General features: G+C 40.8%; 1 protein-coding gene across 11 annotated transcripts in view; it reads right to left on the bottom strand.

The window, feature by feature from the left end:
* AIG1 (androgen induced 1) overlaps nucleotides 1-25,438 on the bottom strand; it is a 301,519-nt gene that overhangs the window by 148,595 nt on the left and 127,486 nt on the right. The window contains exon 4 of one of the 11 annotated variants that reach the window (XM_045865655.3): nucleotides 1,154-24,475. The exons of the other annotated variants lie outside the window; for them this stretch is intronic. Coding sequence (XP_045721611.1) covers nucleotides 24,440-24,475 — 36 coding nt within the window. The 3' untranslated portion in view covers nucleotides 1,154-24,439. Of the gene's footprint in view, nucleotides 1-1,153; nucleotides 24,476-25,438 lie in introns of those variants that run through there. 11 annotated transcript variants of the gene reach the window in all.

Raw genomic sequence — 25,438 nt, 5'->3', positions numbered from 1 at the left:
GTAAATGTGCCCTAATTTTAAACACATGTATATTATGTAATTATGGGCTTAACTTTCAATTAACACTATCAACCCCTCTTATAAGCCAAAATTAAATACGCGGGTGTTGGTCATCTCATTTCCCTTAAAGGGAATGAATGTGGATGCTGAAATGAGTATAGATGATAGGTTGTCCTGTTCCACACATTTCACAAATTCCAGTTTTTCAATGGAGACATAATTTCAGGTCTATTACATTCTTGACATTTTCTGTGTTTCAGAATCTCTGTGGAACTTAAAAATATATGTATATGTATATGTATATATATTTATATAGTTGCTTAAACCTTATTCTGGGAGATTCTGATTAACGAGGCATTCAACTAACGGAAGGGGACCGTAGGATGTGGAGGAAAGATACGCTTATTTTTTGCCTCGATTCAGGGTCAGTTGACTGAACTCACACAGCTTGTTTCCTCGGACACCAGCAGGATCTGTGGGTGGGAGATGCCACCCCTTTGGTTTTCCTCAATGATCTTTCTCTGTTTGCAGTGGTTACTCAGAAAAACTCTTCTGGAGGGTGGTGTGGAGGTGGGGGGAGGTGCGGATCTCTTCCCACTTCTCCCCTCACAACCATTCAGGCTTGACAAACAACAAAGATCGGGTTTTTAAAGGAACAAGTTGTAACCTGTATCTGTAATTACATCTTAAATTTCAGCGTACTGGAGACCGCTGCCCAAGACATGAAACTGTGCCTTCAAGAATATGTAAGGACAAATGTCTCGTACGTGTGCCACTGTGATGAACTATATGCAAACAGGTGACTCTAACTCTTCCTTCATAAAGACTTGGCTTTAAACTTGCATGCATATATTGGTAAGTCCTGGTAGCACTTTTTTTTCCTCCCGTGAAGAAATAATACAGAACTATTAGCTTCATAGATAATACTATTTTCAAGACTCATAAAAACTCCATTGACTCTTAATAGTCACTCCCAGGAGATCACAAAGGAGCATTTTCCTTTTGAGACAGACACCGATGCTCAGCATGGCTAACTGTGCTAGAGGGAGAACTCAGTGAGGGTTATTAGCAACTTCACTTATTTCAGGGGTGTAAGAAGCAAGAGCACTTTAGACAGTGGTCAGTGGGCCTCTTGTGTTTTTGCAAGGGAAAGACAGAGGAACACAGAAAAACCAAGAACTCTTGAACCAGATCCACCCTCCTTCAAAATCAGGTCCTACCATTTATCAGCAGTCTGATCCTAGGAGAGTCAATTAACATATCTGTAGGTAGCAAAGAGGGATGTTTACAGATCCTGGAGAAAGACTGCCTGGATCTGAACCCTGGCTCTCTTGCTTCCCACCTAGGAGTATTTAGGCAAGTTTCTTAACCTCTCTGCATTTCATTTGCTTCATCTATAAAATGGGAACGCTAATAGTGAAGACTTAACCTACTCAAAGAGAGGTCTGGCTTTTGCTCTCAGCTATTAGGAGCTGCTCCCTACACCCTTGGAATAACCTGCCAGACAGGAGTGTCTCTGCCCAGGAGCTTTGGCCACCAAACAGTCTAACAATGTGATTTTATGATGGGGGTTTCGGGCCACGTGGTAGCAGTTCTGCCTCCACAAAGACCCGGAGACTACAGGTTAGCCATGTGATGGCACATAGCAGTGAGTGAGTGAGCCCCAGTGCAAACTCTGGACACCAGAGGCTCACGTGAACGTCCCTGGTTGATGAGATTCCACGCATGGGTGTCATACAGCCTCACAGAGAGGAATTGGTGCCATCCGTAGGTCCATGGGGGGAGGACAATTGGAAACTCCATTATTTGGATCTGTCTGGACTCTGCTCTATATGCCTATTCCTTTGGCTTACTTTAATCTCTATTCTTGTAAAAAACCACAATCATCAATATGACAACATTCAGTGAGTTTTGTGAGCCCTTTTAGCAGATTTTTGAACCTGAGGATGGTTTTGGGACCCTGTAAACTTGCAAATGATATCAAAAGAGAGGATGGTCTTGTATGAACACTGTTGCCTCTAGTTTTGTGGTTTATTAATTCTCATAGTGGCTGAAGCTTCTGCATTTCCTCCTGGACTTGTTGGAAGGATTACAAATTCTGATATGTAAAACACATAGAACAGTGCATGGTATATAAGGTGCTCAGTAAATGTTGGCTATTGCTTTATGAACGTCACACACAGACATCAACAAATCATTTTTTTAAATAAACATGTACTAAGTGCCAGTTTGTGTGGCACTCAAGTGGATCATCTGAATTCCCAATGAACTCTAAGAGTAAATGAAAAGAAACTTAGAGAGGTTCAGTAACTAACCTGTTAGTCAGTTTGTAAGCAGAAGCTAGGACTTAAACCGTGTTCTTTGTGACTTGAACACAGACTCCTATTTCTGAAAGCTTATGCTTCTAGCTGTTAGGCTAGACTGCTCCATAAAATACCTCTGCTGAAGTTGTTTATCGACTACACAGCTATAAGGATTACAGATGATGTTTGCAAGCACCCATGCAAGTGATCAATAAATGGGAGCAACGGTTACCTCCCAGTGTTCTTCCTTGCAGGATAGAGTCATCCAAACAATTCTATAGGAAAAATATGGATGAAGAGCCCCATTTCAAAAACTCCTTCACTGGCTGGTAGCAAAGAAGAGCACCCTCATCTCAAACTTGTTTATTCTTTTTTAAAGCAATTATCATTCTGTAGGATTGTAGCTTTGGGAGGGGCAATATTTATTCTTGATTGGGTTTTCTACTGACATATGAAATGAATAAGCATTTTAGTTTCTGAATTAGAGTGTATCAAATTCCATTATAGTATCAATAAAATGAAAGAAGCAGTAAATTTAGGGCAGAGCCCTCAGGGGGAAAAAATCAAATCACCATGAAACTCTACACACTTAAAATCTTCTGTAGAAGCTGTGTTCATTTTTTTTTTTACTACTTTTGTATAAATAGATGCCATTTCAGTACACTTTGCTGCTGCATATATCAAAATGCTGTCTAGAAAAAGAATTGACAATAATTCCTGCAATTTCTCTCATTTGGTGGATCAGACTAATTACACGCCCACTACTTCACCTCTCCCCGGCAACTAGCGCCTCTTCCCTTTCTTCTTCCTGGTCTTATTCATTTTAACCTCCTTCCCTTTTCTTCAGTGTCTCACAAATTTGACTTCATTCTTCATGCTTTCCGGTACATTTTGTACTTATGAACATGTGCTATTAATAGCAATGTTTCAAATTGGGATAATTCCTCAAATTGCATGCTGCCTGGTTGCCATGGGACCCAGTCTGTTATTAGGTTCCCTTGGTTCATCTTTGGGGTGCCAACTCACCTTGAAAAGTATTACAGGACTCTCATAAACCTGGGTAACCCTTCTATGACTTAACTGGCATGGGATAGGAAAGCGCTGAAACACTTAATTGTCCCCAAATTCTCACTATAGATAATTATTCAATCTTCTGTTTTATTCTGTTTGTATAGGTATTTGGCTTTTCTTCCTTCCTTCCTTCCTTCCTTCCTTCCTTCCTTCCTTCCTTCCTTCCTTCCTTCCTTCCTTCCTTCCTTCCTCCCTCCCTCCCTCCCTCCCTTCCTTCCTTCCTTCCTTTTGGGTTATCTATTAAAAAAATAAATCCATATCCTGGATAATGGCAATACTTACCACTAAAATAGGTTTAGTAATACTTTTCCATCTACATCGAATGGTTATTGTGGACACCAAATGATATAATGTAGGTGAGAGAAAGTGATTTGCCAACTATCCTATACAAATGTAAGAGATTATTATAATATTAACTTGGGGAATGAGGACTGGCTAATGTTCAATGTTTTGAAGAATAAATCCAGAAGCTTTGTTTATTACCTGGGCTTTGAGAGGTGCTACCCCCCAACTAAAAGCAATAATGGTCACTGATCCTTAATGATGCTAATTTAATGATAACAATGTTACCAACTGTTTCTTCTTCTTTTTTTAAATTTAAATTCAACTAGCCAACACATACATCATTAGTTTCAGGTGTAATGTTCAATGATTCATCAGGTGCATGTAACACCCAGTGCTCATCACATCATATGCCCTCCTTAATGTTCATCACCCAGTTACCCCATCCTCGCGCCCACCTCCCCTCCAGCAACCCTCAGTTTGTTTCCCAGAGTCGAGAGTCTCTCATTGTGTTTTTCCCTCTGATTTCTTCCCATTCAGTTTTCCCTCCCTTCCCCTATGATCCTCTGCGCTATTTCTTATATTCCACATGTGAGTGAAACCACATAATTCTCTTTCTCTGATTGACTTATTTCACTTCGCATAACACCCTCCAGCAGTTGCATCCATGTCAATGTAAATAGTTGAGTAATATTCCATTGCATATCTGTTTCTTCTTTCAAAGTTGACCTATTAGATTAATGGCTAAGCATGTTTCCTTTGTTGAGTATTTATTTAAATATAATGACTTCTCAGAGTTGGAACCTAAGTTCAGGGACTCTGGATTGCCAGGAAAAGGCTATAGTGGTATATATAAGCTATGAGCTTGTGAACCCAAACTGAATTTATACGTTTTTCAAAAAAAGAAGTAACCTGATTATGTAACAGATCATAAAAGCCCCTGAATACATGTTCAGATGCCAGGACTCTTCCAAACTCCCCACCTTTTCCCAGCTTGTACGGGAATTTTCACAATTAAATCAGTTGTCCATCTGGTCCCTTTAAGCCCACAGTGTTTTGTGTGTGGCACTTCAGGTTAAACTGTTGAGGGGGAAAGCCTTCTTTTTCCTGAATCTTCTGCTCCAAGTACATTGTGAGTTCTTAGCAGTGACATCATGAGAGTATATACCTATGTGAAGCATTTACCACGTGTTCAGAGGCTACGCAGTGTATGGGGGACTCATGGGGTCATTGTAATGATTCCCTCAAGGAATCCACATACCTCAGACTGGGAGTTTTTTTGCCAAAAAAATCCTTAAGCTCTTACCTGGTGATCAAGGGGGGGCAGCTCCTGACCGGAGGCCTGCCTCCCACTCCCGCTCCTTGCTATTCTGCCACTCAGACCCTAGGCTGAGAAAACATCTTCATAGGCCTTGCTATTTAGAGCTCCCAGGCCTATCCCACCTTGACTGAGAAGTGAATTCTCTCCTCCTCCTAACCTCATTCATATTCATTTCCTCCAGGAAACACTCCTTCAGGAATAGACAGTTACTCTTTCTTCTGTGTTCCCACACCACGGAATGTATAATCCTGCTATTTCATCTTGCAGTTTTGTAAGCCACTGTTGCTAGGTCTGTTTCCCTCAATAGTCTGAGAACTGTTTGAGGTCAGATGCTGTTTTATTCATCTTTGCTTTACCAGCGCGGAGCAGAGAAAGCAAAGAGGTTTCGATGCATGTGCCAATTGTCGTGGCTTGGGAGGATCGCCAGAGCACTAGGGTGGGAAGGATTTTGATGCCAAATCCTGGTACGGCAGAGAAGAGCGTTGTGATTGATTAGCTGTGTCTGTATTGAGAGCAGAAGGGGAGAGCTGAGACATGAGTGCCACATGCACACATCCCCATAGAGGGGGAAGCTTGATAATGCCTGTTGTGTGCACAGAGTATACTTTCTGGTTCAAACCCAATGGACATCCAGTCACAGATGAGCCTGGCAAGCATCCATGATAAATGCCTGTTGCTGTTTTATTCTCCTTTAACCTCAACTCTTTCCAGAATCTCCATCTCTTAAATCTCACTTTCCCTCCACACTCGGGGGCATTTCTTTTTTTATTGTATTCTCAGTAACAGTAAGGCAGTGGTCTAGGGCAATACTCTGAACCACAGTCAGCTGGCAATATTGAATAATTTCTCCTCTTAAGCAAGTACAGAAAGTCTTCTTCCTCCACTGTCTTATATCCATACTTTACCAATACCCCTGTTACCACTGTTTTACCAAATAAAATGTACAAGTTCATCTCGGGTGACTTAACATCAGACATCTGGAAAGATGAGACTTCACCTGGTCAAAAGATTCTGGGCATTTTGGAATCTAGGATACTTTATCTGGTTATTTTTAACTGGGAGGTCATTCAAAGAGAGATAAGACTAGGGTTCCAAGCAAGTATGTAATTATGGGTAAGTACCTTGCCAAGTCCAAGAATGCATGGGCTTCCTTTTATTTATTTATTTTTTTGGAACTCCTACCAATGCTATTTTCACAATTTCACTTGGCATTCCAAGAATAGCGCTCTTTCTGACCCATCCTGGAATTATTTGGCTTTTATTATCTTCTTGAAATGCTTTAGATAAACTGTGAATATCCTAGATAGAATTCCAATTCTGCACTCAATAAGGCTTAGCATCAACATATACAACTGCAACTGTTGCCACACAATCAACTGATTGTTATCAAGAGCTGAAAAGAAGCTGGACCCAAGCTCATTGTAAAAGGAAGGGCATGAATTGATATAAGCCCTGTGGAGTAATAAAAACACCCTCCGGTCTGGTCTCAGGAACCAACTCTGTCTGCCAACGAACTTTATGTAGATCTAGGATGGAAATAATGTTGGCAGAACCCAATAACCCTAGTGGGTCATCCATTCCAGGGCATCAGATAGGAGTCAGGCTCAATAACATGATGTCTTCCACAGACCACACACAACCTGGTCTAAGAGAGACAGATACCCCAGGAGTTTCAGTAAGGTCATAGTCTTAGCCATCATGTCACACATATTCCTCTTGCAAGGTGCATATGACATTACCACTTGCATGAAATGGAAGCATTCTGTATCTAGTTAATGGGTGGCTAGATTTATCTTTCTTGGGTTTTCCCAATTGAAAGCAACAAATAACTAGTTTAGTTTTATCTGTAGGTGCCATAGTTCTGACTTCTTGGACACATATTGACTTAGCACACAGATTTAGAATTCTCTTAATCCATTCCTCGATGTCATGGGGTCACTAACTTTGATTGTACGGCAAGTAAAAATGGCCTATGATTTGGAGTCAAGATAGAACTCGATAGGAAATTTTGGCTCTGCCAATCAGTAGCTGTATGACTCTGAGCAATTCATTATAACTCTTTGTAGCTTTAACTTTTTCATCTGAAAAATGGGGGTAATACTCTCTTTCTCTTAGGGTTGTGGAAGATTGAACAAAGGTACATATATATAAGCCACCCTATAGTAGAGATTTAAAAAAGTATTGCAATTCTATCTTTATAGTTATTGTTACAGATGTATTATTATGTCCTTTGATGTGAGTTTGTTATGATATATAGATTTTGGTTTTCTTTTCTCATATTATGTACCAATCCTACCACTCACTTAAATTTGTCTTCCCTTACTGTGGCTCGAATCCCCTTCTATTATTTCTGAGATTTGGATGCTTTCTCATGCTGGAAGTCTTGGGAATTCTCAGTTCTCCTCAGACTGCTATTACTCCTGCTCATCATAAGCCCTTCTTTCTACTTTTCCTTTTTACCCCAGAGGAGGAAATATGTTGACACAGACAAAAGCCCAGCTGTGTGACCTTGGGATATGGCTTAAATGCTCTGTACTTTTGTTTCCTCATCTGTAAAATGGGGAGAACAATAGAACTTATCTCATAGGGTCATTGTGAGGATTAGCAAAGTTCAAATAGTACCTGCCACCCAACCAGCACAATGGAAATGAATGGAAAAATAAAAGGAAATGAAATATAAAGTGGAGCTTTGATAGGAGATGTAACAGCAGGGCTGCACAGTAATAAATTCTCTTTACCTGGCTCCTTTCTTTCTGTCTTTTAATGCCCCACCCCAGAAGTGGGAAGATGGTGACAGTCCAAATAGGCGTTTGGATCTGACGGAAAAGTTGTCAAGAAAGTTTAGTTTGAGCAAGGAATATAGGCTGAGGGGTAAAAAGGCTCCACATGACTCTAAAATGGCTCCGTCTCATTCATGAGGCCTGGGGGTTCCCCTTGGGCATTTGGACTAGTTCTGTGCTAAAATAGTGTTTCTGAAGTATGCCCAGGGTCTGTCAGGAGTTCTCTCAACCCTTTGTTAAAAGTGACTTTGATATCTTCCTTGTGCCCAGGAAAAGATCCACTGCTGAGGCTGCGATTTTTTTTATTTGTTTGTTTTTAATTTTCTTTAGAGCATTCTTCCAATACCCTCTGAGGATGGGTTGAAGTTCTCCAGGGGGCTTTGCAAACATTAGGTCAATGTTTGTATAGGAAAATCTAGAAATCTGAGTAACTTTCTTATAAGCGAAGAGCGAATAGGAATGTGTAAGATTTCTGCTTCAGGGGTAACTAACTCTTCATGGAAGTCCTTTCAGTCAAGACACTCAGAGTGTGGTCTATGGACAGGTGACTGGCTGTTGGTACAGATCCATGAAAAGATAAGTACAGGAATTGAGAATAACCATCTAGAAACTTCTAAAGCAATTTGCCCATTGAATGTAATGCAAGATTTGGTGTTTGAATGCTGTTTGTCTTTTGTTTTCTTTTTCTAGTAATCAATTTTTTGTTGTATTTTATAAAAATGTGGTTTCATACAAGATTGGAAATTTAAAAAAGCATGCTCCTTTACCTCAGATAGTTTTAAGCGCTAGGAAATGTCTCCCAGCTGTGGGTCCAGAGGTGAGGAGCCATGATTGATGGCTCAGATCTGTGATTCCATAATTTTATGATCCCAGGGAGAAAGTAGTGTCTGTGGTTTATGTGTTTTATGCAGAAATACCAGGTTTGTTAAAGAAAAAAGTCTTTATGGAAACTTGAGCTCCTATCTAGCCTTGTTAAGGTCCATAGATTGTTACTAGCAATCTATTTGTGGTCATTCAAATTTCTTACAACAGGGGTTGTCGTGTCAGATCTAAATTTCAATCCCGACTCTGTCCCTTGCTACTTATGTGACCTAGGAGCTCCTGATTCTCATTTAATTTCTCTAAGCTTTAAGTGTGAAAGTACTGTTTATTTCCTAGGGTTGTTTTGAAGCTCAAGTAGTTGACACTTGTAGAGTATCACTGTTTGACAGGCACATAGTAATATAAAACAACACACACATATTCATTTAATCCTCATAACAACCTCTGAGGTGGTTACTATTGCCATTCCTGTTTTGTAGGTGAGAAAGCTGAGGCACAGAGGGATTAAGTGATTTGCCCAAAGCCATACAACCAGGAAGCAGTACAGCTGACATTCAAACCCATGAGGGTGGCTAGAGTCTATCATTTCACCCCCTACATCAGGATTCTTTTCATGAGTAGTTTGAATAAATGTTTGCTCCTTGCACATTTCAACTCTTTGCCCGCTGTGAGTGGGCTTAGGTAGTAGCTCAGTTCCATCAGACCCTCGTATGTTACACATACCTAAAGATAGGGAGTCCTGCCTTTATCCCCAACCTATTGACACATTTTACAATTCTACTCAGGTAAAACATCCTGAGCCAGATATGGTTAATACAGTGAAGCTAGGAGAGTACTTGATAAGTTCCAGTTGCCTACATGGCCAAACATATAGGTCACCGTTGGCCAACTCCTCCCTTCATTTATTCAATCATCCATTTGTTCAACATCCATGTTTTGAACATTGATAGCATGTCAGGTCTTGTGCTAGAGCACAGGAAGATGTAAGGACACACACCCCACTGTTAAGGAGGTGAAGTTTACTGGGTAAGATGGGTTCATAAATATGGATGTGGAAGTGGAAAGATGTGAGGGAAACAAGATCACATGGTAACAGAGGTGGGGAGTTGAACACATGGTTCAGGTAAATTTACATGGTATCTGTTCAATAGATGAAGAAACCAAGGGAGAGATAAGTTCAAAGATTTGGCCAGGACACACACATTAAACATTGGTGCTGGCATCCAGCTCTTCTGATTCCTAATCCCAGAACTGTGACTCCTGCGAGTCCTGACATACTGGAAAGATGAAACACTAGTGTAACACAGTTAAGGCGTAGTATTGTATTTGACATTATAACCCCAGCCTCTAGCACAGTGACTATACGCTGTTGGTTATAAAGGTTGTGAAATAAATAAATATAACCCCAACTATCTTATAAGCTCCATGAAATAAACCTTCTTCATAACTGGCTACTCAGGGCTCAGTGTGGCATGGCACACAGTAGATTCTCCATAAATTTTTTTTTTTGATGGGTGAATGGGAATTGTCAGTGGGCATGTGATGCTTTTTTTGAGACCTCAGTCAAAGGCACTGAAACTCAAAGCATTGGGTAATTATTATCAAGACGGGGGAAGGACACACAAAAAAGTCTTGCACTAAGAAGCCCGTCAGTGGGCTTTAGACTTAGGTTTCATCACTTACCAGTGGCATGGTCATGGGTAAGTTACTTGTCTGAGCTCCAGTTTCCTTCTAGACAAAAGCAGGGATAGGAATGGTTTCTCTTTCATTGGGTTTTATGAGAACATAAAACATATAGCACAGTGACTGGTATGTAGAAAAAATTAATATATAGTCATAATTACTATTGTCTAAGTTTTTGGAGAAAATAAAATTCTTAAGGAGATATGAGAAACGAATGTGGCTTCGAATAGACAAAACAGTCATTTAGGTTGACTTGACGCAAATATGTTTTGGGGGGGTGCATTTTTGGTTTAGGTAGCTCATGTTGCTTACAGTTTGGAGAGGGGAAAAAGCGGAGCAGATGGCCCGGTGACACAAAGGACTGCAGCCTACTGCTGCTAGAGCTTGTAAAAATGGAACCCCATGGCTGCCAACTTGGCTGAACTTCAAACAAGTCCCACAAAGAGCGTAACTCGCTCAAGAGGGGGCAGGAACTTGGTGCGAAGCTCTCTAAAGTGCAAAGAACAGTATCATTACATTCATGGCAGCTTGACTCAGTGCTGGGGTCTGGCCGAAATGGGTAGCCGGTGTCAGAAAACTGGTCAGATAGTGCGCCTCATGGAGGGACTCCAGAGATGGAGGCCTTTACAAAAACCCTTCCTCCAGAATAACGACAAATTACCAACAGATGGCGTGAGTCATGGAAGCAGGGTCTGAGCGAAGCATCTGCAACCTCCCGGCAGAGGCCCTGCCCTGCTGGGCTAAGCGGGCAGAAGCAGGCCCGGCCCAGATGGCCGCGAAGGTCACCAGGAGGGGCACCAGCCATACGTGCTCTACTCCTGAGAACTGGCACAACCTGTCAAACCCACAGAGGCTTCCCAGGATCGAGTAAACCAAAATATCCTCATCAGGGAAAACGTCACACTTCTTTTTGGGCTTACTGGTTACAAGAACATAAAAATGTACTGGGGGCAGGGAGAGTAAAATGCAGAGCCTGGGGGAGGTATGTAGCAGAAAATGGCCACTGTTCTCCATTCCAGGAGCTGATTTGATACATTTCCTTTCTCATGTACAGGCTTAGCTTCAAATCAGAAAAATGCTGTACATGATGTACCTTTCCCACCTATTTTCCCTGCCACGATTTTATAAAATCTAACCACATGCAAAGCTGAATGCAAAAGTATCCAAACAAATTACAGATTTTTCCTCTTCTTCCAACAAAGGAGAAACAGGTACATGTAACATGTGCCCTGATGGACACCTTCAATGATGGAAGAAAACACTAAATTCTATTAAAAAGAAAAGTCTTGTATGGAATAACGACCTCACAGCATTCCATTCGAGGAAAAGTCTGTCTTTTGGGGGTCCGTGGCAAATCCTACCCCCCTCACCCTGGATGTAACCATTCCCTAACCCACTTCTGCCACTAGAATTGCAGCACCCTAAGTCAGCATCATATATTATTCATTTCTAAACCCCTGACACCCTCCACCTAACATTTAGTATGCCCTCAATTAATGACTGATGAATGAATGCATGCATACGGGGCTATGGAGTAATAACTTGTTTTGTTGTTGTTGTTGTTCATTTGGTTTTTGATTTTTCTGCTTCCAGGAAGGGAAATGCATTTGAACTCAGCACAGAATAATCTGTTTGTCACATCCTCAGCCAATCTGATTAAAGTTCATTTCATCCTCATCTCCCAATTGGTTTTTCCTCATGTTACGCATCACAGAATATTTACCACCAGTCGTGAAAGGCTGCTTTCTAAATGAAAGTCTAAGTATTTCTGTTCCACCTTGTTATCAATGCTGTTAGATTAGGTTAAGTCTAATCTGTATCCCATCTTCCCTGATAAAAAGATCTTAATCAGGACTTGTCTGTGGAATCCTCATTCACTTCATTCCCAAAAGAACATTTGGAAAATCTAGGTTAAGGAAAAGAGGACCTAGCTAGGTGACACTGGCTGGATAGATTTATTTTTTCCCTTCCTATTTTATTTCTCCAGAAATTATTATTTTTTTCCATGTAAAGACAAAACCTAGTCAGTGCTCCATCAAAATTTCCTTCTCTTTTGAGACAAAACTCCTGAAAGGCATCTGATGCTCCCAACCAGGTGGGGCAATTGCAAGGAATTTCTCTTTTCTTTGGGAAACCCTGTAGGGATACTCATCTTATTACTATTAATCACTTTAATTGACCTCTGAAAGAAGACAATTGACGAAAGCAACAGGAGTTGATCTCATGCAGTTTTCCAGAGCATAATTACTTTTTCTTCTTTTATGAGTGTGCATATTGTGTGAAGAGATCATGAAAAGAAATCTCTTAACTTTGGAAAAGGCAACTTGCCTAGTGTTTTACTTTAACAGTGGGAAAAACTGTCATAGTTCAGCTCTTCCTCTCCTTCTAATGCTGCAGTCCACGCTCACTCCCCACCTGCCATCCCCAACCCCAAGGCTGCACAGAGGTGCGTTTTTTTTTTAATTTAATTTTATTATGTTATGTTAAGCACCATACATTACATCATTAGTTTTTGATGTAGTGTTCCATGATTCATTGTTTGCATATAGGTGCGTTTTTTTGGGGGGGGAGGGGGGGTTTTGTAGTTTTCAGAACATCCTCATTGGTGCTCAAGCACCATGGACAGATGCCAGACAGCTTCCCAGAAGCACCTAACTCAAAATGCAGGTCCCTTTTTTTTTAAAAGTAAAAAAAAAAGAAAAAGAAAAAAAGACTTTTCTAATGATTTACTACCTTGGTAAACTGTGGACATGATAGAGAAAAAATAGCACTTATTCACCTCTTGGTGGTTCCTCAGCTACATAAACAAGGTTCATATGCCCTTCCTCTTTATTATCTCATCGAACCATCACCCATCATTCCCAAATTTCCTAAACTGTAATTGGAGCAAAAGGAATTAACCACAGTCATATAATCTGAGAACCTGGTTTTAAGATTTAAGAAACTATAGTTTTTAAAATTTAGGTTTCAAATGATTTCAGAGATGGCTCCAGTGCCAGACAGAGTTACCCCTACTGTCCATGCCCTGAGGTGACAGTCATCAATATCACTTCATGCTTCAGCCACTTTCGGGGCTTTGGGGACAAGTGGGTTGGATAGTGCCTGGAGCAGGCACTCCCCAAATGTGAGACTCATGGACATCCCCTCCATCAATCAACCCCTCCCTCCGCTCACGGCCTCCAGTCTCGCTGGCTATTCCATATACATTTAAGTTACTATTATTTGGCTCAGGGGGGTTAGCATAGGCTGGGAGTTCCCAGAGCCTAAAAAGGAGGTGGCATGGCCAGCATATTACTTTGAAAATCTAAATGTAAAATAAAAATTTGTAAAACACCATTTTACATTTCTATGTTCATTTGTTCTACGCTTAATCCCTAAAACTTTATTGGTATGCTGTCTTTTCGATTACAAATCAATGGAGCCAAAAGGGAGCTGTGGAGCAAAATGGTGGAAGAGCAGATGGGAAGAAGAAGAAAGGGCCTCAGAAAGCAGGCAATCTTGAGAAAAAAATAAATCTAGGTAGCTTGTTTCCTACCATAAAGGGGAAAGCAAAGTTAGGAACTCAATTATAAGCAGGTATGGTGATAAAATAAGTAACTATTTAAGACTTTTGTTTTTTTAGAGAAGACGCCAAGGAAAATCACTTTTTACCTCAAAGGAAAGCTACAATATCTAGAATTTCGGGGTACACATGTCCTTTGCCATTAAGGACAGATGGTCTGCACACGTGCATTTAGTCATGGCATGATGCCCGTTTGTACTACTTTTTTTTTTTTAAAGATTTTATTTATTTATTTGACAGAGAGAGACACAGTGAGAGAGGGAACACAAGCAGGGGGAGTGGGAGAGGGAGAAGCTGGCCCCTGGCAGAGCAGGGAGCCCGATGCGGGGCTCAATCCCAGGACCCTGGGACCATGACCTGAGCCGAAGGCAGATGCTTAACCACTGAGCCGCTCAGGGGCCCCTCATTGGTATTACTTTGTAGTAGTTGGTGGAGGGCAAGGTCTATTTGACCGAAGAACTCCTCACCAGGAGCTGCTTGGCTTTAGCCAGTGGTGTCCACACCCCAAACTTTTCTCTGTTACAAAATGATATTCTTTGTTCCCCTCCCACCTTTCCCTCAAAATTCTCATAAAGGCCCCCAAATGACACAAACTCATAAGACACTCAAAACCGACAACAGCTGCCTACTAATTGCGAGCTTATATGAAAGTTCTATTAACTGCAGAGAAACATAACAGATTGAGAAACACCATCACTGTTCTTTGCACCGTGCCTTCCCAGTCAATCCTTCACACGGTTGTCAGCATCATCTTTCAAAAACCCCAAATTTGATCTACATAATATCTCTCAAAGGCATCAAAGGCTCCTGAATGCCTTCATGATTACACTGAGACTCCCCGAAAGTGGCATCCAAGACCTTCGTGCTCTGGTGTCTGACGGCATCTCCTTCATCTCCCACCAGCCGTTCACATACAGCCTGTGCTCTGAGCACATCAAAGAACTCTGGTTATTTAGTATTCCAGACTTTTCCTCCATCGTTTATGCCTGTCCTGTCAAATACAGTAGCCACTAGACCCAGGTGGCTATTGAGCACTTGGAATGTAAGAGTTCGAATTAACGCATGCTGTCAGTGTGAATAAACACCAGATCTCGAAGACTTGGTACAAAATAAAAAATGCAAAGTATCTCGTTAGTTATGAGCTCAAAATGTTGGTTAGCTTTTCAATGATAATACTCAGGATTGTTGAATTAAATAAAATATGCTATTACAACCGATTCACCTGCTTCTTTTGCTTCATCTGGCTCCCCTTCGTGGTTTGTGTGATGTTTCCACTGGGCAGCACTGGTCTACAGTTCTGCCCATGCTCCCTCAGCAGGAGGCCTCTTTTCGCTTCATCTACCAAGAGAGCTATTCCTCATTCTATTAAGCCTCAGCTTCAGCATCACTTCTCCTGGGGAAGCTTGTCTAGTTGACTTCATGCTCCTCATCTCTCTACTATAAACACATTAACATAATACCCATACTGCCGTCACCTGCAGGAGGAGGTGCTAATCTTCTCCCTTAGATTGACTCCTTGAGGGTAAACACCCTTTCCCCATTATTTCTGCATGAAGTACTACCATCCCATGAATGCTTGTTTAATTAGATAAATGCCATTTCAAACTTGAACATCGGTGGTATGCACTCATTTATTCCCTAATACATATTTAATGAGTACTTGCTATGCACTGTAGGAGATATAAAGCTAAAATAAAATCCTTTATATTTGCATAATACACTGCAGTTTACAAAGTACTAGCATATCCAGTCACTTACTTCAAAAACCTCTGTCAGCATCAGGCCACTTATTTATATTCTTTTTTCAGACGAGAAAACTAAGGCCCGAAGAGTTTAAGTGACTTTCCCCAAGTCGTGCAATATTAGAACCCGAGAATGGGAGGTGTGACAGTTAACTCCATATTCAAGAAACAACAAATAGTTCTGAGTGGCTGAAATAAAGGGTGTGGAGACACACAGCTGGAGACATGCTGAAGAGTCACACTTTTTCCAGTTGGCCAACATTCTTCAAATTTTAGCCAGTTCCTACCATCTCTATGAGCTTTGCCACATCCAAGAGCAACCGGGACTGTTACTTAGTATTTTTTAAATGGAGTCTATATTGACTGAATTACGTGACTTTTCATCTTAAGCAGTAATATCAATGGTTTGATATATACATATTATTATTAAAATACAATAATATGATTGTATACTATTCTTATTAATGTGTAATATAGTCCTAATATGTAATAATTAAGATGTAGCATGTTACATATTATAGCTTTACTTTAATCTATGTTAAATTAATTAAACAAGGAGGCCATTAGATTGAGTTGGTTCTAATGCCTTATCAGCTTATATAAGCAAACCAAAACCCAAGCCTATAAATGTCTCAAGATTAAGAAATTGAAACCTAAGGACAAACAATTATAAACAGTCAGAGAGGCTTTCCCAAATAAAGCAACTCCTTACGCTATAGCCAAATAATCTTGTTTTGCTTCCATGTCCTCTCTATAAAAGTGTTGCCCCAGCTCTTATTTGTAGAGTGTTGCTAACCACTTCTGGTTCAGGTTGATGTTTGCTCAATTAAACTCTTAAAATTTTAATATGATTCAGGTTATCTTTCAACATATATAGGTTTATATTTTTCCTAATAAACCGTAAAATAAATATATATTTTCCTAATAAACAGTGAATATTTTACTTATGTAAATATATAAGTAAAATAAATATACATAATATATAAATAAATATAAAATAAATTCCACTAGGAATATCCATACCATCCACTGGGAAACTGCAATGGACATTAGGAATCCATTAAAGGATTTTAAACTTGGAAGTGACATAATGAGGTTGACATTTTAGACTTCCAGAAGCTGATCTCCTCCTAACCTGAGGGAAAGGAAGGAAGGTGATGGGACGGTAACTCTAGACAATAGTAAGTTAAGAGAAGTTGATGTGAACTTGGAACCACATTTTTAATTACCTTTAAATAAAAGAGACACTAAGATCATGAAGTGCCATGTGGAGTTTGATGGATATCATTTCCTGCCTCTGAATGACGAGGCTTTGTAAATAGGGCAGGCTGCACGTGAAAAAGTGCCATATGGACCAGTAAAAGTCTTCCTTGGCTATGGTCAGAGATCATTTTCCTAGAAGTCTAAATACCAGAAGCATCCAAATAATAAAATTATTACAAGAGAATCAAGAAAAAAAGCCCCAATTAAATGGCATTGGCCTGATCATTTTCTGTGGAGGGTGGTTGTGGGGATGGTGTCATGTGCTGAAATAAGAATGATGAGTTGGCAAGGTCACGGGGTATAACCCATTTAAGACATGTGATCAGTGACATCATTACATGATAAAATGTCTTTTTTTTCCAATTCTGAACAAGCTACATTTATCTGTTTGTAATAGAACCCCAGAGAAGATGGAAGAGAGTTGACAACAGGGTGGTGGGAAGGCTTTGCTGGGATTCCCAACTTGGGTAATATTAGCTGTAGAATGCTTCTTTCACAGAAAGAGAAACCAGGAAGCTAAGCAAGGGGAACTCAATTACACAATAAGCTGGTGTCAGCGCCGCAGTTATAACTTGAGTTTCTTCAGACTAATTGCTTTTTGCAGGGAAAAGTCTTCCCATGTGACTGTAGTGAGTACAAATAGTTTAATGTGTTTTGTTCATATTGCAGGAAACAGAGCTGCTTTCCTCACAGTGTCTTACCACCAAGTCCGAAGGCATTCCTGGAGTCCGGCCTCCCCTCTGCTGGAGGCACAGGACCCACTGAGAGCCATATTATACTTCTTCTGGCTAAGAAAAATCACGGCTCCTATTGGCCCCCAATCTGGGTTTCTACCATGGTGTTGGTACGACCCAACACTGCCAAAAAGATCTTGGCCAGGCATCTTTCAAGGCGATGTCTCATGTGGTCACAAAAGCAACTTTTGCCTTTTCCGGGGAATAAGAATTGAACTCTTAAATTGAGAGTGAGTTGGCGTTTTACACTTGACATCTTGAAAATGGAAAGAACACATTTTTCAAAACTAGCTAGCTCCACACCTACACAAAGAGGCAGATGAAGGTTACCTTAGTTTTCTCTGCTCTTCAGACCACACCCATCACTTTGGTGACACACATTTCTTTCTTGGTTTTGAGCTTCCAACAGTCCCCTGAGTCCCAAACCCCCTGAGTCTCTCTCATCTGTGTAAGTCAAGGAGGTTTGGATCCCCAAAGTGGCTGCTTAGATTCTCTTTACTGTTCCTCAGCTCTTCCCTCCTTCGTGGTGGCCTATGGCTGTTTGATGCTTCTGCCTTTCCATATACTCTCCCAGTTTGGCCGTCAGGACCCTCGCTCATGCCATAGCGCACTAGACATGGGAGTCATGACGCCTGCTACACACACAGTCCCTGCTGTGGCCACCACTGTCCCCAGCCCCACTTAGCCCAGTGCCTAGAATACAGCAGGCCCTGAAGAAGCATTTATTGACAGCCTGACTAACTGGCTAGAGGTAACAGTCTTGTGTTCTGGGACGACTCCCCCCGCCCCGCCCCCGCCACGTCTGAGAAGTCCATTATCTTTGCTCAAGAATGGTAACTCAATGACAGAAATTCAGACAGTTAATGATCTTTCTTTAGGTTAGGTTATTTCTAGAAATAGGATGCTTGGTGGCTTGCCCTGATATCTTAAGTTCCTAGAGAGGGAATGTGAAATCACTACCTTTCTGTAATTCCATTAATTTTTTTAATGGTCACCTAAGTTGAGTAGTTTCTACATAATTGTCGTAAAATTATGCAAATTCTGAGGCCCACACATTTCAAATTCAACAAAAGTTAACTGCCTACCTTTTCATTTTTGAAAACTCATACTGAGAAAAAAGTCTTAAACATATTCACAGCAGTTGATAGAATTATTTGAGCAATTATTTAATGTAAAGAAAATGATCTCTTGAATTAAAAAGTTACAGAGAATAAGCCCCAAATCTGTCATTTTAAGGTAAGATTGTACAGGTGTGACTTTTTTCACTCTGCCAGAGCACTTTTGAAAGTGAAACAAGTGGATAAATACCAAAACAGAAGTCAGAAAATTATGACTGAGTTCCTCTGTTACCATCATTTCAAATGATCTCTTTGCAAACAAGGAGCTTCCTCTTAAACAGATTCTGAGCACAGATGTTCTCTTAAAAGAATTTGTATGTCTTATTGACTATAAAACAGTTACACAAACAAATATACCAAAAGAGATAGTAGAGCCACATTACCCTAGAACACATATAAATTGCTTCTCAAGTTGGGACAGAAGCAAGGAAAAAGAGAGACAAATTTCAGAGTTTGGAGAGAGGCAGTCAAGAGGACGGACCGTAATTATTTTCCAGTGCCTGAGTTGTAACAGATGCCTGACTTTCACTGTAGGCATGTGTCAAATTTGCTTCCTTGGCCAACAATTTTTAAAAAAATTATCAAATTATCTTGTCCTTTTGGGTAAATCAGGCTAAACAAATCAGTGTGAAGAGTCAGGGGAAAGTTGTGCATAGTTTTAGACATTTACGAACACTGATTTGATTCTTTTAATCTCCCAGTTCTTTAAAAGAAGCAAAATAAATGAATATCATTGCCATATATTTTTAGGAACTTTTGCCTAATTGAGGAAGCTATGGCGGTATTTAATTATTGGCAGGGCAAAAGTGACTTTCATTCATTCATTCCATAAACATTTACTGAGTTCCTCTTATGAACAAATTATCTGAGGCAGAAGCATAAACCAGGTGTACCTGCTGCTTCCTCTCACCTTTCTTCCTCCTACTTGTGGGATGTCTAAAACACAAAGCTGATTAACCACAATACAAAACAGAGCACACACACACCCCCACCCCGCCGTGCTATAGGATGTGCATGCGGCATTGTGAGTAGAGTTCAGGGGGCAAAGGGAGAGCTTTTCACTGGGCAGATCGGGGATGGCCTTTTTGAGGATGTTGCACATCAGCAAGAAGGACAAAGGGGATTTCAACAGTGGAGTCAGAAAGGAAGGATGTAAGGGTCAAGTGAGAGCGCATAAGCAAAGGCACAAGGGAAGACAGGGAAATGGGGAAATGGGGGAGTTTGTCAAGAACTTGCTATACAGAAAGGACAATACTTGGAAATAAGTCTGAAAAAACAGATTGGACCCCATACAGGAAGACTTCATACTCCATGCTGGAGAATTTTAAGTTCATTAGGTGGGCAATAAGAAGTCACGAAAGGCTCTTGAGGTGGAGAATGGTTTAAGAGATGGAGTTTCAGAAGATTAATCTGACAAGAGCACACAGGATATATTAGAGGGGTGAAATGGAAGGCAAGGAGCTCAACCAAGAGAACATTACTATCCCCCAAGTGACAGACTAAGGAAGCTTTGGGGACAGGAGGAATGCAAATGAAGGGCAGATGCAGAAAACACTGAAGGCAAACATCAGAATGGCCAGAAGAAAGGGAAAGAGGACTAGTATTTATTGAGGACATACTACATGCTACTCAGAACACTAAATATATAGGATGAACACATGTCTTTTTCTGTCTATGCTCTTTTCTTTTCTTTGATCATGAGATAATTATTAACAATGGCTTCTATCCATCTCAGTGTGTTCTGGTTTGGACAATACATTACACAATCCTATTTTTGTATACTTTTCCTCTTTGCTTCCTCAATACAATCCTCCAGTTTACACCTGAAGAAGCTGAACATTTGAGGAGTCATCTCATGGCACATGGCCAGTAGGTGGCAGAGCCTGGATTTGAATCCAGATCTATACATTCTGAAACCCATGAAATTTCTACTATACCTGGTTTCCTCCCCCAGTTTATGACAGCTTGTGGTGGGCACAGAGAGGGGGAGGTTCATTAAAAGAAACAGGAATGTCAGAGAGAATCAAGTTAGGCTATGTTCTGGTTGGCATGTGTGGTCTGTAAGATCTTTAAGGTGATGGAAAGATATAGAAGAAGTTGGAGATATTGGCTGGAACTTGGGAGCAAAATCACCCTAGCTATAGATTTGTGAGCCTTCCAAACCAACAGATGTGGGACCCTGGGACTGAAGGATGTGGCCAAGCCAGAGACTGCAGGACAAAGGTCAGAGCTCAGATGCTTGCAGTGGCTGGGCAGGTCACATGCATGAGTGAGGGGGCGGGCGTGAGACATGGCAGAGTGGCGGGAGGCGTTTGTGAGGATGATTTTCATTCCTCCCAGAAATTATTTGCAATTTTGGATAGAAACAATATAGTCATATAAACAGGACTCTATTTCTTTCTTTTTTTTTTTTAACAGTAGTCTATTTTTTAATTAAAGCTGGTAACTAGAGTAATTTCCAGTATTTAATTTTTTTAAAAATCACCATTTATTTATTAATAAAAATAGTTATTTTGTTAATGATAAGACTAATTAATAGAACAGAAAATTATAAATTATAGTCATTCAATTTTTGTCTCCTTTTTTCCCCCTAGGAGAGCCCTCAAATGAGAATTTTTTAAAAGTACAATTAGTCTTTATCAGAATCACTAGCTACATGCAAGTATGTTATAACAAATTGCATTTTTGCTGACCTCAACAATGGCCAAATAACTCAGACACCTTTGCCAGGAGCATGTAGGTGAGGGTGGGCTTGGGGCATAGGGTAGAGGAAGCTCGGGGAGGGAAGGTGGAGAGCATTTCAAAAAGCAATATGCTCGTTTCAAATTTACTTACCAGCTTATTTACATTAGAAAAACAATTTAATTTATTTACAAGAAAAAGTTAACTAGTCTCTCCATTGCTTCACACTTTCAACTCAAAGGTAATAAGTGCCTATAGCCTTCATGGGCCTACACCAGTGGTTCTCAAACTTTTACCAGTGTTACATCTACTTGGACTTCTTTACTGGAGGACTCATGACAACCCAGATTTCAGGGCCACCTCTCAGGACTTTCTGTCCGTAGGTCTGGGATGGGTTGTGAGAGTTTGTATATTCAACTAGTTCCCTAGCAATGCTGAGGATCCAGGTCTGGGGACCACAGTTCGAGAACCTCTGTTCTACACACCAGTGGGCATGGTAGGCAGGGGCTGGCTGGCTTCTGCCTTTTTCAGAATTACTGTGGAGCATAAACATCCACTAAGGCCCTGTTTCTCATGGCACTCTGGAAAATGATTCAACGACATGGCTTGGAAAAGAGGTCCAACTTTTTGCCTCATTGTCTGTGTTCTGAATCCAACCTAGTTTAATATTTTGGAAAATGTTACCCTTTTCTGTACCGAGCAAAGTAAATATTTTGTCAGTTGTTAAGGATGAGCTGCAGAGTAAGACCTAAAGATGTATCCAAATTCAGCAGGAAAGCTTGGAGCTGCTTTGGAACTTTTTCCAGATTGTGATTTGTAATGTATTTCAGAAGCCAGCAGAAATACCAACCACTCAATCTATTAAGAAAAGGCTGAATGAACCTTTTCACAGCACTTTTTTTTTTTTTCCACACCAACTCTCATTACGCTTGGCGAAGAGAAAAGAAAGAAAAGAAAAAAACGCTTTTCTGTCCATAGGACTTCATCTGAGTATTGTTCTCACATAAAGAAAGTAGTGGCAAAGAGTTTTAGAATTGGAAGAAATTTTTATCAATCCCTTTTTGACAATTAAAACAAGGAAGGCCCTAGGAAGGTGAGTCGTTTGCCTGCAGACCAGACAGTGGTAGAACTGGAGCTGGGATGAGGCTCAAAGGCTCTTAGCTCCTGGGCCAGCACTTTTCTTAGCACAACACACCACCTCCCATGCAGTAGAATCCTCAGAGACCCATTTTAAAAACAAACAAAAAACAAATCCTACCAATAGTGTAGTTCATGCTGGGCTTTCCCCTAAGCCCCTTTGGTGTGGTTGGCTGTGCTCACTGGCGGCAGTGCTGGGGAGTAGATAGGAGAGTTCCTGGAGGGCACTTTTCGCATCTTCCTTGCTCCGCATTTCCTGAATCATCTTCCATTATAGTGATTTGGGTCTTTCATGTGATGGGTGGGCGGCGATGGTCCAGGCACAAGCCTCATTATGGTGAGAAAGCTAAGCCCCATATTTCGACAAAGAAACATGTGGGGAAGACTTAGAGGGGCCAGCGGGTCTTGGAGATCATTTGGTTTGCATATCTCACATATGGAGGAGGAATCTGTGGCTCTCGGGAGCCTAGGAACTTGCTGGGTGTTCAATCTATTCAATGGCAGAGCTCATACCTGACCACAGATCTCTTGCCCCGCAGCAGGTTGCTGCTCTGTCGGACCTTATTGTCCTACTATAGTATAGTGTGTTGATTTAAGCCAGAAAAATACATGCTTCACTGTGAGTCTAGATCCAAAAATACTGAGTCTCTTCAGTACTAAGAAAGAAATATGGTAATGACATTTCTTGAGTGCTAACTCTATGCCAGGCACTGTCCTAAGCACTTTACATTGACTATGCATCTAATCCATCACATCACCGAGGAAGATAGAAAACCATAAGGTAGGAAATGGAAATTAAGGATGAAATGAAATAACGAATGTGAAGCATTCACAAGGCCTGTGCCGTTTTCCCAGGATATGCTATTATCTATTAAATGCAATAATACAAGTAAAGGGTTGACAACAGTTCTTGGATCACAGAGCATATTAAATACTAGCTGTTATCACTTTTTTCTCTATTTCTTCAGGTGGAACAGACCAAAGAAACTGGATCTAGATAAAAGTCATGAGCCATATTAGATTCAAACACAGATAATATCCTTGGGAACCAGTTGCCACCAGCAGAGACCACAGAGACCACAGTGTAATGTGGACGAAGGTGCCCTCCAAGGCCAAAAGCTAAAGCCAGAGACCACAAAAGAACGGAATTAAACAGGTTTGTGCTGGGCCTTGGTTTCAAGGAGCTCAGAGGGTTTACTAGTCTTCTCCTCATCAGCCTTTATCACACCCAAGTTAGAGGGGAAAGTGAATACAGTATGAAGATGTCTTTCATAGGAAGACAGTTTGCAAAAGCAAAATGGATCATTCCAAGCCAATAGCGAGGACCCAATTCCCTTAATCAGAATGCACGGATCTACTAGTGAAGGAAAAGAATATCACCACTAATTAAGATGAAACAATAGCAGTACTATTCATTACAGTACCCGAGATAGGTAAGCTGCCTTGCAAATTGCCCACTTGGGAAATGTGTGACTTACCAGGTCCTGGCATACTGGTAAGAAACTGGGGAAATCCAGAAATCCTGACAGAGTCCACCCTGCTGCTACTCACTACTTCTCCTGCCTGGAGGCCAGAAAGCATTCGTTCTGTTTCGTTACAGAGAGATAGACTAGGATCACTGAGTGGAAGACTCATGAAGGTAGATTTGGGCTCAAGAGAACACATTTTAAAAATTAGATGATCCAACAATGAATGTGCCGCCAGTGGAGGTGGTGTGTGCTCTGTAGGTGACCAAGGAGAAGCCCCGGGAACACGCAGATGGTGTGCAATTATCGGCATCCTAATTTTCATTATTGTTGTAATCATTATCTTGGTAGCATTCCATCAGGTAGATCTGGGCACTTATTAGTGTTGAAATGGCTCCACCAAGAGAGGTCCAATAAAGTTCTCTTCAGTCAAACTTGAATTTGAAGGAAGGTTCTATCATTTACCAGTTATGTCACTCAGAGCTGGTAATCTTCACCAGTTTCCTCATCTGTACAACAAACATTACAGTAAGTACCTCTCCCGTTCATTTATTCATTTGCCCCATACTTATAAGGCATCTACTGTGGGCCAGGCACTTTCCTACGTGTTGGGGATTTGGTGATGAACAAGATAGACAAGATGTCTATTCTCCATCGGGTTCACATTTCAGTATGTGTGGAGAGAGTCAGAAACTATACAAGATAAATATAACAAACTAACAAGCTGATTAAATACTTATGCAGGTAGTAATAAATGTTGTGAACTAAATAAGACAGAATATCCAGGATATCTTTAGTTACAATGGCTGAAGAAGACTTCTCCTAGAACCGTGATATACACATTGGAACCTAAAATAAGAGAAGAGGACCTATGACCCCACCGAGCTAGACTTGTGTGTCTGGAGTGGGTTGGGGTGAGTAGTTGCAGATGAGTTTGGTGGTGAGGATTAAAGGGGGAAATGTAGGATGATCTGCCCTGTAGTTCATGGCACACAGGAAGCACTCACATTATTCCTACTAAAAAAGTTCCATGACATATCATGACCTTGAGTAGTCAGGGCCAATAGAAGCATCCCTTCTCCATTCTTGGACACTCCAAAGTGCCTGGACCTCCCCATTCTGCTAATCCTGCCACTCTGCTAACACCTAATCCATTCTATTTTTCACTTGTAAACGGAGTTGTTTTGCTAAAAACAACCCTACAGTTTGAAAATCATCAGCTGACTCCAGTTTTATAGGTAAGGAAACTGAGCCTCAAAGGGGTTAAATGACACACTCAAGGTCATTTAGCTGGTGTGTGTCTAGCTGGGACTAGGACCTATAATTTCTCCATATGTTTTACTAAATAAAATACCTATACCCATCTTTATAGGTATGGAATTTCTGTTCAACTTCATGTGAACCAATTCCCTTTAATAAAAATGTATATCTGGGTTCTGATGCTTTGGAAAATACCACTTCTATTTAATTAA

The sequence above is a fragment of the Mirounga angustirostris genome, unplaced genomic scaffold (genome assembly GCF_029215605.1).
Source record: "Mirounga angustirostris isolate CCGP_5_RB_7025 unplaced genomic scaffold, mMirAng1.0.hap1 SCAF_8, whole genome shotgun sequence".
Lineage (NCBI taxonomy): Eukaryota > Metazoa > Chordata > Mammalia > Carnivora > Phocidae > Mirounga > Mirounga angustirostris.
The sequence above is the reverse complement of the archived record's forward strand: the minus strand, read 5'-3'. Positions and strand labels throughout refer to the sequence as shown.